This window comes from Meriones unguiculatus, chromosome 1 (genome assembly GCF_030254825.1).
Source record: "Meriones unguiculatus strain TT.TT164.6M chromosome 1, Bangor_MerUng_6.1, whole genome shotgun sequence".
NCBI lineage: Eukaryota > Metazoa > Chordata > Mammalia > Rodentia > Muridae > Meriones > Meriones unguiculatus.
In genome coordinates this window covers 160,479,952-160,493,112 of record NC_083349.1, presented here as the reverse complement: position 1 = coordinate 160,493,112, position 13,161 = coordinate 160,479,952, and the positions used below count along the sequence as shown (strand labels likewise).

Below are 13,161 nucleotides of genomic sequence, written 5' to 3'. Positions count from 1 at the left end.
GTGTGTGCACTTGCTTCTGTGAGTTTGATGTGCTCTGTATACACACAGCACCCATGAGGATCAGAAGCAGGTTGGACCCCAGAGCTGGAGCTACAGACAGCTGTGAGCTGCCATGTGGATGTTGAGGAACCAAACTTGGATCCTCAGAAGAATAATAATCACACTTTTGTTTTGTTTTGTTTTGTTTTTGGAGACAGGGTTTCTCTGTGTAGCCTTGGCTGTCTTGAACTCAGTTGGTAGACCAGCCTGGCTTCAAACTCACAAAGATTCACCTGCCTCTGCCTCTGCCTCCTGGAGTTAAGAGGCTCTTACAGAGGACCCACCATGCTGGGTGGCTCACATTGCTGTAACCCCAGCCGCAGAGGATCGGGTGACTTCTTATGGACTCAGCTGTGCGCAGACACACGCGCACACCTAGATGCATGATTTCAAATAAAAGATTAAAATAACGGTAATAAAAACCTGACAGGGTGGGGTCGCACTACTGAAGTGCCTCTCTGGGGAGGTAGAGGCAGCAGGGGTCCCAGGGGCTTACTGGGCAGCAGCTGAGAGAAATGAAGTCAGAAAACTGGGTGGAAGAACGTGTGGACGCGACGGTGCACACCTTCAACCCTCGTCATAGACGGTTGCCTGGAGTGTAACACGAAATGGACCCTCCCCTCCCCCAAGCCGCTTTAGGTCATGGTGGTTCATCCCACCGACAGAAATCCTGACAAAGTCAGCTAGCACGCATGTAGCACTGGGTTCTATCCCCAGAGTGATATCAACCAGATTGTGCACACACACTCACACACACACATGCCTGTCACCCCAGCACCTGTGGTGGAGCTGAAGGAGGAAGGTCATTCTTGGCTACACAGGGAACTCAAGGCCAGCCTGGACTACAGAAGATCCTGCCTCAAAATAAATGAGTTACCACAAAGCTGTCTCTCCACCACCTGGCATTTGTCTTGGCCCCGTGTGGGCCCTCAGGAAGGGCAGGTCCAACCCCTGTGACTGAAGTTGTTTGTAGCCGTAAGTTAGAAGGAGACAGACCTTTCGCAGCCTCAGGTTCAGGCTGAAGAATTTGGGCCCAGAGCACTGAGGGGCCTAGGAAAGTATGTGAGCAGGCGAGAGATGGGGGGGGGGGCGAGAGATGGGAAAGAGGTGGGACTGGGTGAGGGTCCAGGGAGTGAAGGCTGGAGGAGCGTTCACTGGGACAGGCAGACAGGTGGGGACAGCAGAAGGAGCTCAAAGCAATACCAGGCGTGGGTGTGCTCTCCTGTGGAGGTGTGGGCAAAGGTAATCTATGTTCAATGTCTGTACTTTTCTGGGGCTTTTGCTTTTGAATTTACATTTCTTTATTTGTTTGTTTATCTATTTATTTATTTGTCTGTGTGTGTATGGAGGGGTTTATTCTACCACAAGACCTGGAACTGAGGTCTCAGATTCGGCAGGAAGCACTTTTATCCACTGAGCTATTTTGCTGGCTTGCCTCCCTCCCTCCCTTTCTCCCTCTCTTCCTTCCTTCCTGGCTGGCCTGCCACTATGTAAACCAAACTGGCCTCAAACTCAGGGATCCTCCTGCCTCTGCCTCCCAAGCACTGGAATCAAAGGATCAAAGGCATGCACCACCAAGCCTGGCCTGTTTTGTTTTGTTTTGTTTTTGAAACAGTATGTCTAGTAGCTCAGGCTGCTCTTGAATGAGGAGAGGATAACCTTGATCTCCTGCCTCCCCTGCCTCTACGTACTCATTGGTAGGATGGCAACTTACCCCACCACGCCAAGCTTGCCTGGTTCTGCTCTAGGAAGCTCTGCCTAGCACCCAGCGTTTATTCGTTCATGAGAACAAATCTGGATGATCAGATGTGGTTGCAGTTCCGACGTTGGCCACGTGGGGCAGCAGTGTACAGACCAAAGCGTCAGTTAGAGGAACTCCAGCCGCTGGTCCCTGCTCAGCATCCCTAATTTCCCTTTGAGAAGGAAGGAGGAAAGGAGGTAAGGAAAGAGGGGGAGGAAGAGGTCAGCTCAGTGGCAGAGTTGGCTGCTTAGCATGTTCGAGGCCCTGAGTTCCATCTCCAGTACTGAAAAATAAAAAAAATTAAAAAAAAGACAATGACAACAACAAAAAACCTGAACAGTCCAGCAGTGGGGCAGAGGCTGGGGGAGTCTGAGTTCCAGGAGAGCCCTGGCCTGCAAGCCAGACTTTGTCCTCATAAAATGAGGGTAACTGAATAAATAAAATGCACCTTTAGTGACAGTTTTCTTCAAGCCTTTGGTTAGAATGAAAACTACCCTGTTGTTTCTATGCCAAGCTGGGCAGGCCCTTACTTCCCAAAACGGCCATCAGGTTAACGTCTGAACCTATTCACTTCTGTGGAGTTGGTGGGAGTGACAGACTGAATAAGAGTTGACAAATGCCCGTCATCCCAGCACTTGGGCGGCGAAAGCAGGAAGGTCAGGCCTTTAAGGCCAGGCTACATAGTTAAGTTTGAGGTCAGCCTGGGGAACATGTGACCCTACCTGAAGAAAAAAAAAAAAAAAAAAGCAAAACTCTCCTTGGAATACAGTCAGGCTGTCAGGAAGTGGTAAACTCCAGCTGAGGTGTGAAGGCTCTCCTTGGCAGTCAAGGTCATTGACAGCCAACTTGATAGGCCAAGATGTGACCCTTCTGTATGAACCTGTGTTTTCAGGGAGGGTTAAGGGGTGGGGGGGAGAGGGGAGGAGGGCCTTCTTGAAACTGACTGGGTGGTGCCTGACTTGCAGGAGGCCTAGGACTAAAAAGCAACTGCACCTGCCTGCCCGCCTGCCCGCCTCTCCTGGGTTTTGATGCCTCTGTGGCTGCTCTGTCACTGCCATGTCGGCTGTCCTTCGCTGACACTTGCTGACACTGGAACCCAGCTTCCCCCATCCCGCACAGGCCAGTGGCTCCCCAGGCATTCACCACAAGACTGGAACTGCTGAGGCATCCAGCCTCGTGCACTGAGCAGCTCCTGGGTTCTCAGGCTCCCCGGTGTGAGACAGCCACTGTTTCAATGCCAGGCCCCCACCATGTAAGCCACTCTACTCTGGTTTGGGGTGGGGGGGCTGTTTTTTTCTCTTTATAAGATTTATATTTTTGTTTACGGGTGTTTGTCTGCGTGTATGAATGTGTACCGTGTGAATGCCTGATGTCTGTGATGGTCAGGAGAGGGTGTCAGGTCCCTGGGAGTGGAGTTTTAGGCAGTTGTGAGCCACCATGAACTCTGGCCTTCTGGAAGAACAGCCAATGCTCTTAACTACTAAGCCATCTCTCTAGCCATGAACTATCCTTAAACACCCACACCGACTTCAGTTTTGCTCCTCTAAGAATCCTGCCTGACTCAAGAGGAAGAGGTTAGGGGGGCAAAGTAGGGTGCACATTTAGGCTTGATGGAAGATGGGGAGAACCGAGTATTCAAAAGGCTTCTCTCTTCACGTGGGCTCCTGATAGATGCTGTAGTCACAGCCAGAGCTAGTACAGAGAAAGTGTGGGGTGCTGTGGTGCGTCCCTGTACCCCCCGCACTCAGAAGGCAGAGCCAGGAGGACCAGAAGATGATCACCCTCAGCTGTATGAAGTCCCAGGCTAGCCTGGGCTATGTGAAACCCTGTCCCAAATGCCAACAAGCAAACAAAAAAAAAAAAAAACCAAACCCACAAGGCAGAACAAGTTATTCTGAGACAGAGACCCACAGGTGGGGAGATGGGAAAAAGGGGATAAATATACACAGTTCCTGGTCAGGCACTGATAATGTGCCTGAGAGAAGCTACAGCAAGATGATAAGTCTGGGGACTCGGGTGTGGCTTTGGGGTAGATCACGAGACCCTGGGTTCCACAGCCAGCACTGGGGAGGCAAGCAAGGGAGTGAGAATCCAGGAATCCACGAGTCCCACGGGAAGAAGGAAGAACCTTCAAGGAAGTGGAACACTGTGGCTCTGAGGTCAGAGGAGCTCTAGACTCTCTAGAAAAGGTGAGGAGTCAGAGAGGCCAGGATGGGAGGACAGTGGAAAAAGAAAGGGCAGGAGGAGGGGAGGGAGCAGATACAGGACTGGAGAGGAACTCCAGCAGGAGGCTGGCCTGTGGGGCTGAGGTTCTAGGGGAAAGTTAGGTGGGGAGCCAGCATGGTTGTTCTTCCTGCGATCCTGGCACTAGAGAGGTGGAGACAGGAAGATCGAGAGTTCAGGGCCAGCCTCAGCTATCTAGTGAGTTTAAATCCAACTCAGGTCCTTAAAGTTAAAAACAAAAGACAGTCATGAAATGGTACCCTGTTTTTCTCTGAAGGCAAATTAAGGCACAGAAAAATGAATGGGTAGTGAGCCAGGGAATGGTGCACACCTGTTGTCTCAGCTACCTGGCTGAGGCAGGAGCATGGCTTGAAGGCCAGGCCAGGTGTTCCGGGCAGCCTTGACTAGCAACATAACAAATCCTAATCTCAAAAGTACAAATAAAAAGTGTATCAAATCTAGTAAGCCGAGCAGGGCATGGGAGCACATGCCTTTAATCCCAGCACTTGGAAGGCAGGCAGAGCTCTGTCAATTTGAAGCTAGCCTGGTCTACATATTGAGTTTCTGTGATGCTGGGGGTTGGGGGAAGCAAGGTGTGGTGACACCTCCTGTAATCCTGTAATCCCAGTGCTCCTGAGGACCAGGAGTTCAAGGTCATCCTCAACCCAGGGAGTCTGAGGCCAATCTGATCTCCAGCAAACTCGCAATAAACAAATAAAACCTCGGTTTTCTGTCACTATCCACAAACCTCCAGGATGCCTGTGGCTTTTACCAGCTTTCCAGGCACCTCTTTTTAGTGGCTGGAATCCACTGCACTCAGTCCACACCGCTTTTTGGTCTCCTCAAGCTCTGAACGTTTTTTGGCCCGGAGCTCATGGTCCTCTGGCTTCTGCCTTCCCAGTGCTGGAATCCCAGGTGTGGCCACCCCGCCCAGCTTGACCTATGACCTTTTGCTTAATTTAACTTCATCAGTACATGTACAGGGTGTGTACACACAATTAGGAGGCCAGTTCTAACCTTCCACCATTTTTGCTAACAAGTGCTTTTCCACACTGAACACTCTCACCAGCCTTACCTGGTATTTTTCCCATCTGTGGCAGCAGTGGCATTCGAGGAGAAGCACACAGAGTGGTTGGCTGCAGGGGGGGGGGCAGCAGGGAGGGTGGGCTGCAGGGGAGTGCTTAGATGTCAACTCAAAGCCACACGACACCATTAGGACATCAGAAAGATAATTCCCTCAATCAGCTCCTGAAGTGAACTGCCAGATAACTCCCCACTTGGAAATGACTGTTTTCTTCATACATTCTATGCTTTTTCTTCAGGTCACTGAGCCCAGACCACATTCAGAAATGAAGGGAGGCTGGAGAGGGCTTCCACTGTGTGGGAGGGGCTTCTTATGCTCATGGTCTTTAAGTTTTTGAATTAATTTATTAATAGTTATTATTAAATATGTTATTTATATCTTTATACTATTATCTTTACAGAATATATAAATATAATGTGCTCTAATATCTTATTTATACATTAATTATACAAAATAATGGGTTCTATTCTGACATTTCTTACATGTACATACTGTATTTTGATCGAAGTCAGCCCTGTCATCCTCTCTTGTCTCTTCCCTCTTACCCCTGCCTCATTCCAACAGACATTTCTCCTTTTGTGCTTGTGTGTGTGTGTGTGTTTACCCCTTCTACTTCAAAATATTTTAATTTTAATATTATCACGTGTGCATGATATATGTGTGGGCTCAAACACATGCTACGGAAAGACTGTGGCGGTCGGCCAGGAGGAGTAGTGGCTCGCACCTCTGACCCCAGTGCACTGGCAGCAGAGGCAGGTGGAGCTCTGTGGGTTCAGGTCAGCAAGGTCTACATAACTAGTTCAGTTCTGGAAAATCTAGAGGTGCACAGTGAGGCGCTGTCTCAAAAAAACAAAAACCAAACAACAACAGAACCAAAACAGAACCGTGGAGCCCAGAGGACGACTTTGTGCGGTTGGTCCTCTCCTTCCACTTAGATGTGGCTCTACTGCAAGTGCCTTTCCTAGCCTCTCTTCAGCTTCCATGTCTTTGTGTGAGTGTGCTTGTGTGTGTGTGTCTGTTAGAGTTTATATGCATGTAAGTGCAGGTGCCTCCAGGGGCCAGCAGAGGGCATCAGCTGACCTGGAGCCAGAGTTACAGGCAGTTATGAGCTGCTCCTGTGAGTCCTGGGAACCAGACCTGGTCCTTTGCATACAATCATAACCACTGGGGTATCTGTCTGGCCCCTGGAATTCTGTTCTTTTTCGTGGAAGTTCATTTTTGGGGAGGGGTATTTTTTTAATAGGACCTCACACTTTAGCCCAGGCTGACCTAGGACTCCCTTATTTAGCAGAGCAGTCCCAAACTCACTCCTGCCCCAGCAGCGCTTGGTTTACAGGCATGCTCTACCTGGATTTATTACATTTATTTACCTATTTCTGACTGGGAGGGCAACAACCCAGATGTGTGGGTCAGAGGGCAGCCGATAGGAGTTGGTTCTTTTCTTCCACCCTGTGGGTCTCAGGAAGGCACTCAGGTTCTCAAGGCTTGCCAGAAAGCGCAGTTACCTTCTGAGCTGTCTTGAAGACATATTGCCAGGCTTTATTCTCTGGAGTCATTTTGTTGTTTTGGTTTGGTTTTTGTTTCCTAGAGACAGGGTTTGTCTGTGTAGCCTTGGGTATCCTGGAACATACTATATAGATCAGGTGGAGCTTGAACTCACGGAGGCACACCTGCTTCTGCCTCTCAAGCGCTGGGATTAAAGAACGGAGCCACCCTTCAGGCCCAGCTTTGTTCTTTGGAATCCTGAGGACAATCTGACCCCTCTCCCCTGGCACCTCATTATTTGTGAGTGAAACAGAGACTCAGGTCTTGAACTTGCTGCGGAGCTGAGATCCATCATGAACTCCTGACCCTCCGTCCTCCGCGGCCTAGGATTACAGGTGTGCACGTGGTTTATGCTGACCTAGGTTTGGGCTCCAGGGCTTCCTACGCGTTGGCAAGCACTGCCTCAGCTGAGCCACATCCTCAAACCCGCAGACCTTCTCGTTTGAAAGAACAGGAAAGACCTGCAGTGTGCGGAAGAGGATGGCTCTGCCCCGCCCTTCTGGGTCCCCCTCTGCCTAGCCTAGATTCCTCCCCTCCGTGGCGTCCAGGCCTGTTTTACAGGTGGCCGTTATCCGGCACATGTAGGCGTCAAATCCGAGCCCCCAACCCACTGCTGGGGGGCTGGAACCGGGGCCGCTCTGGTGCTAAGCAAGACCTCCGCCTCGAACCCCGCACCCTTGCCCTTCTCACCCATTTGAAAGACGGACTAGAGACATCACACCAGACTAGGGAGCCCGGCTCAGCCAGGGCTCAACCTCCCCGGGGCGGCCACCAGAGGCTGTGGGCACCCAAGAATCGCAGCCAGGTCCCGGGACAGCCTCATCTCCCGGGACTCTGAACCCCGGAGGCGAGACGCCAGGTAGTGGCTGAGGGAGGACTGGGGCGGGGAAACCGAGGCACCCGCCCTCCGCAACCTCGGACTTTCTAAGGCCGGCTGGGAGCTGCAGGCAAAGGCTGGCCTGCGCCGCCTCTCCACCACCAGGGCAGCCCCGAGCGCCCCGCGCGCGGATCCCCATCTCAGTTGGGTAGGCACGGCTTGGGGTGGACCCTGGACCCACGGCCAAGGTGAGACCCGCCGGGCCAGGCCCTTAGCTCTGCCTCTCACGGGGGAGGGGTCTCTGTCTGTTCAGGTCACCCGCTTCCTTCCTGTTGGCCCCGGCTGTGAGGTGCGAGCGAGGGGGAGTGCACGGCGAGCCTCGCGCTGGGTGGCCTGCGCCGAGCCGCTGACCCTCTCTGAGCCTTTATGGGAAGCGCGGAGAGGGATTCCGGCATCTGCGCTTGCAGGGACCGGAGGGATTGGTGGTGAGTGTTGAAGGAGCGAGTTCGGGGAGAGTGGGTGCTGTGTGAAGCCCAGGAGGGAGGTGAAGGCTTGAGAAGCTGGCCACGCCTACCACAGTGCCGGGCTCCTCCGTCGAATCGTGGGCCTGCAGACAGCTGCGGAGGGAGCCGGGGTCAAAAGGCTGCAGCCACGTGGTGTGTCCCTTCTGGGAGTTCCTTAGGCTGAAAGGGGGGGAGCTGGGAGGCCAGGGAAGAGTGTGGACAGAACTTCCTGGAAAAGGCAGTCACCCTATTGTTCGTGGGACAAGGGGGACAGGGAGACGGTCCCACACTCAGATGACTGCAGACACAGTTCACATTAGCGATGCAGCAGGACTCACACACAAAACAAAGACAGAGACAGGGGTGTGTTAGAGGAATTCAGACCTGAGATTCTAGAGCTTGGAGGCGGAGGCTCCGGTTCAAGGTCATCCTTGACTACATAGGAAGTTTGGGGTCAGCCTGGGCTTCTTGAGGCAGTGTCTCAAAACAAACAGACAGAAAGAAAAAAAGAATTGGAGTGTATGTCACAGACAAGCCACTGAAATTGCTCTGGACCAGAACTCCCATGCAAGGGCCCAGGCTCGCTCTCAGCCTGGCTCAGCGGCACACAGAAACAGTGACAGCCAGTTACAGGCGGACAGGCTTGTGAGAGAACAGACATTCAGGGTGAGGCCCACCAGAGCTGCCTCAGCGGAGTGTACAGTCAAGGGCCAGGAGGGACAGATGCCCAGCATACCATCAGACTGGCGTGCAGCCCGGGGCTGTGGTAGCTTCGAGACACTTCTCCCCACGGCCCAGCCCAGCTTGGATGGCCCCTCACCCCATCCCCATGTCCAGTTCTGGGGAAGTCCAGGGCTCACATGACCCAAGGGGAGGGCTTATGGACAGTCCTCGGAGAAAATGCATCATCTTTCCTAATGATGCACTTCCGCCCCAGGGAATAAAGACTCGGTGTTCACGGTTCTGTTCCAGGAGTTTAATTGCCTCTTGCAGCTTCACTGAACTCCGGCCCGTGCTTCCTCCAGGGTGAGTGCCAAGCCCCAGAGGAGGAAGGTGGTGGAAGAGGCCTGGGTGGCCACCCTGCCCTTGCTTCTCAGCTCCTTGGCCAGGGCCTGTTGCTGATGGTGCATCTGTGGAACTGACAGCTATAGAAGGCTAGCGTGTGAGTGTAAGTGTGTGTGTGTGTGTGTGTGTGTGTGTGTGTATGTGTGTATCAAGACCAGCTGGCTTTAAACTGTTTCCTCTTCCCAAACTTCCCATGTAACTGAGGCTAGCCTTGAACTTCTGATCCTGTTGCTCCACTTCCCTGTACCTGAGTTTGTAGGCATGTACCATCACACTGGGCTCTGCTGGCTCCTCTTTGCTTAGGCCAGGGAATGCGGGTTCTCAGGGACTCGCCCTCTGACCTCACCAGGGGACTCCAGACTCTGTCTCTTCCCTCGCAGATGGATACATGGACGGTGCTGCTGGTCCTGCAGACCATGTCACTCCCACTCCTAGCTCACTCTGCAGCCCACACTTCCACTCTGAGATTTGTGGCTGTGGGTGACTGGGGAGGGGTCCCCAACGCCCCGTTCCACACAGCCCGGGAAATGGCCAACGCTAAAGAGATGGCCAGAACTGTGCAGATTATGGGTGCTGACTTTATCCTGTCCCTGGGGGACAACTTCTACTTCACTGGAGTGCACGATGCCAACGACAAGAGGTTCCAGGTATGTCCTCGACAGGGTCAGAGGTGACAGTGGACAGTCACTCTACCCCGGGGAAGGCAGAGAGCAGACGGGCTCCCACAGATGCCCTGGACACCCCATGGCTCTCTTCTCGTTGGCCCTAATTTGGTGGGAGCAGCAGGGTGGCTGTTGACATCAGGGGAGGGGTGCCCTCTCTGCCCGCCACAGGAGACCTTCGAGGATGTGTTCTCCGACCGTGCCCTCCGCAACGTTCCCTGGTATGTGCTGGCTGGGAACCATGACCACCTTGGCAACGTCTCAGCACAAATTGCCTACTCCAAGATCTCCAAGCGCTGGTGAGCCCTCCCTCCTTCCCTGAAGAGACTCACTGGGGGACCAAGGGACCCTTTGGCTTTCGGGAGAGTGTTTTTTATTTTTTTATTTATTTATTTATTTATTTATTTATTTTTTGGTGGGGGCGGCGGGGGGGGGGGACACAGCACGTAGTTGTAGGGCGAGAGGACAGCTTGTGCAAATCAGCTCTCCCCTTCTACCGTGCGGCTTTTAGGGCCGGAGTTTAGTTCATCAGGCGGCAGACACTCTACTCATGGAACCATGACACTGCCCTCAGAACCTCTGTGTTTTGTTTTGTGGAAACAGGGTATTGAGTAGCCCATGCTGGCCTCAAACTGGCTTTGTAGCCAACGACAATCTTCAACTCCTAATCCTGCTGTTTCCAAACTCCCAAGGGACAGGATTTCAAAAAAAAAAAAAAAAAAAAAAAACGCACCACCACGCTCAGCTGTTTGGTTTGTGAGATGGGATCTTGCTGTGTAGTCTAGGCTGGTCCCAAAATTAAGATTCCCTTGCCTCAGCCTCCAGAGTATTGAGATGACAGATGTGTGCCCCTGTGGCCAGTCAAAAAAGCCTTTCCAGGCTTTGGAGCTCAGCCAGGATAGCACTTGCCAAGCTAACACAAAGATCTGAGTTCAGTGTGCTGAGTGGGGAGTCTGGTGGGGCATGGTGGCAGTTCTGTAATCCCAGTGCTGGGGGGCAGAGCAAGAAGATCCTGGGGCTCAGTGGCCAGGCAGCCTAGCTGAATCTGTGAGTCCCACAGCTCAGGGAGATACCCCGTCTAGAGGCAAGGTTGTGGGGAAGTGGTGAAATGGCTCAGTGGGTAAAAAGCAGTTGCCTTGATGCTGCATGAAAAGAGAACCAATTACCAAAAGTTGTCCTCCGACTCCCACACACTTCCCAATAAGAAACAATGGAAACAGACAAACAACAACAACCAAAACCCAGAAAAAAGGAAGTGGGGTGGTAAAGGAGAAGGGAGGATCAGTGAGGCTTGCTGGTTTCCAGGCTAGCCAGAAAAAAACAAAACAAAACAAAACAAAAAAAGGGGGTGTGGGGGGAGCCCCAGGGTCAAGGAGAGACCTTGCCTCCACGGGACAAGGTGGAGAGTGGGACAAGGTGGAGAGCGATGGGGAACACTCAGCCCCCTGCTGTGGCTTCCGTGACTGCAGGGGTGTGTGCTCCTACCACATAGAGAAAGACAGCAAAAAGCTCAAGGGAAACAGCCCTTGAGGAGCAAAGTCTGAAATTGACCCCAACTTCTGTGCACGTGCACTAACATGAATCTATGTGAGCACACACAGATAAAAGCTTTTAAAGAGGTCCTTTGCCTCTGCATTTATATCCCGGTGCCCACGTGGCAGCTCACAGCACCTATAACTCCAGTCCCGAGGAATCTTTTTCTAGCCTCCACCAGGCACCGCCTGCATATGGTACACGGACACACATTCAGGCATATAAAAAATAAATAAAACCTAAGAAGACATTTTCAAGATTAAAAAGCAAATGAAAACAGGTGATCCTCTGGCCAGAACCAACCTGAGTGTGTGTGTGTGTGCCTACAATTTACCGGCAACTTCTGTTCTGTCCACAGGAACTTCCCAAGCCCTTACTACCGTTTGCATTTCAAAATTCCTCGGACGAACATAACTGTGGCCATCTTCATGCTGGACACAGTGATGCTGTGCGGCAACTCTGATGACTTTGGCAGTCAGCAGCCCAAAATGCCCCGAGACCTGGGAGTGGCCCGCACTCAGCTGTCCTGGCTCAAAAAGCAGCTGGCGGCAGCCAAGGAGGACTACGTTTTGGTGGCCGGCCACTACCCGATCTGGTCCATTGCAGAGCATGGGCCCACCCGCTGCCTGGTCAAGAACCTGCGGCCGCTGTTGGCCACATACAGGGTCACTGCCTACCTGTGTGGACACGACCACAACCTGCAGGTGAGCGCTCTGTGGGTAGGCCGGGGAATCTGGCAAGGAGCGCTTTCTATCCCGCAAGATGCCACATGGCTGAACCCTTGTTCAGAGGGCCTCTGATGGCTCCATAAGCACCAATACCCTCCCTCAAGTTATGATGCCAAGGGGCATGGCTCAATAGCAGAGTACTGGACTTAAGGCCTCCGGTAAAGAGCTGGGGGCACAGCTCAGAGGTAGAGCCCCCCAGTGAGGGCCTGAGGCTGGGGCTCAGAAGTAGAGCATTTGCCTACCAAGCAGGAAGCCATGCATCCATCCTCAGCACTGCCAAAAAAAAAAAAAGGGGGGGGCTTCCCTAAATGCCAAAGTAACTCCCAGTTGTGCCTGTGACATAGCATCGTACACTCCTGCAGATGGGCAAACTGAGGCAAAGAGAGGCTAGCCACCCCTTGCTCAAGGTCGCTCCGTGGTGAGGGGCAGGCCTCCTCCCACACTTCACACTTGAGGCAGATGTAGGCGAAGCCCCGGGGCATCCCCTAGCTGGGATGACCAAGCTTGCGTGTTCTGTCCCCAGTATCTTCAGGATGAGAATGGTGTGGGCTATGTGCTGAGCGGAGCCGGCAACTTCATGGACCCCTCCGTGCGACACCAACGCAAGGTCCCCAACGGCTACCTGCGCTTTCACTATGGCTCCGAGGACTCCCTGGGCGGCTTCACATTCGTGGAGATAAGCGCCAAAGAGATGAGTATCACCTATGTGGAGGCTTCTGGAAAATCACTCTTCAAGACCAGCCTCCCCAGGCGACCCAGACTCTGAACTCTGAACTTCTGCTTGTCCTCCGATGGGTCTAAGGCAGGGAACTTCCGAGAGCACAGTGGGTGGGCCCCGGGAGGTCCCCGCCCGCAGGCAGCTTTTTCTCTGGCCCCTGGTGCTCCGGCAGAGTGTGAAGGGGAACCTCAGAGGCTGACAAACATGAAAGAAGTGTGTGCACCCCGACTCGCCCCCTCCCAAGCCGGGCTCACCCCTGCCTGAGGTTTGGGGCTAGAACTTTTTTGGAGTAGGGCTTTCTTCTAAATCAAGCATCTTACTGTCACTGCTGCTCAATAAAAGAATCGTTGTCGAGGCTGTGCTTGTCTCCCAAGTGGGTATGTCAGCGTGGTTACAGCCATGTGTGTGCACGTGTCGGTGAATGCAGCCTTGGTGGGCATGTGGAGGTTGACGGACAGCTTGTGGGAGTCCGCTGTCTCCTTCCAAGGGTCACACACAGGTCC

At 52.9% G+C, this 13,161-nt stretch overlaps 1 protein-coding gene across 3 annotated transcripts; it reads left to right on the top strand.

The window, feature by feature from the left end:
- Positions 1–7,678: 7,678 nt before the first annotated feature.
- On the top strand, positions 7,679–13,015 carry Acp5 (acid phosphatase 5, tartrate resistant). 3 transcript variants are annotated; one of them, XM_021643762.2, is made up of 6 exons: positions 7,679–7,697; positions 8,925–8,978; positions 9,398–9,664; positions 9,851–9,978; positions 11,571–11,916; positions 12,464–13,015. In XM_021643762.2, exons 3-6 carry the CDS (start codon positions 9,398–9,400, stop codon positions 12,704–12,706), a joined length of 984 nt encoding a protein of 327 aa, XP_021499437.1. In that variant the 5' UTR covers positions 7,679–7,697; positions 8,925–8,978; the 3' UTR covers positions 12,707–13,015. The 3 variants fall into 3 exon arrangements, with proteins under 3 accessions (XP_021499437.1, XP_021499436.1, XP_021499433.1); XM_021643761.2 differs by lacking the exon at positions 7,679–7,697 and adding an exon at positions 7,802–7,934; XM_021643758.2 differs by lacking the exon at positions 7,679–7,697 and adding an exon at positions 7,802–7,934 and having other exon boundaries at positions 8,890–8,978.
- Positions 13,016–13,161: the final 146 nt, after the last annotated feature.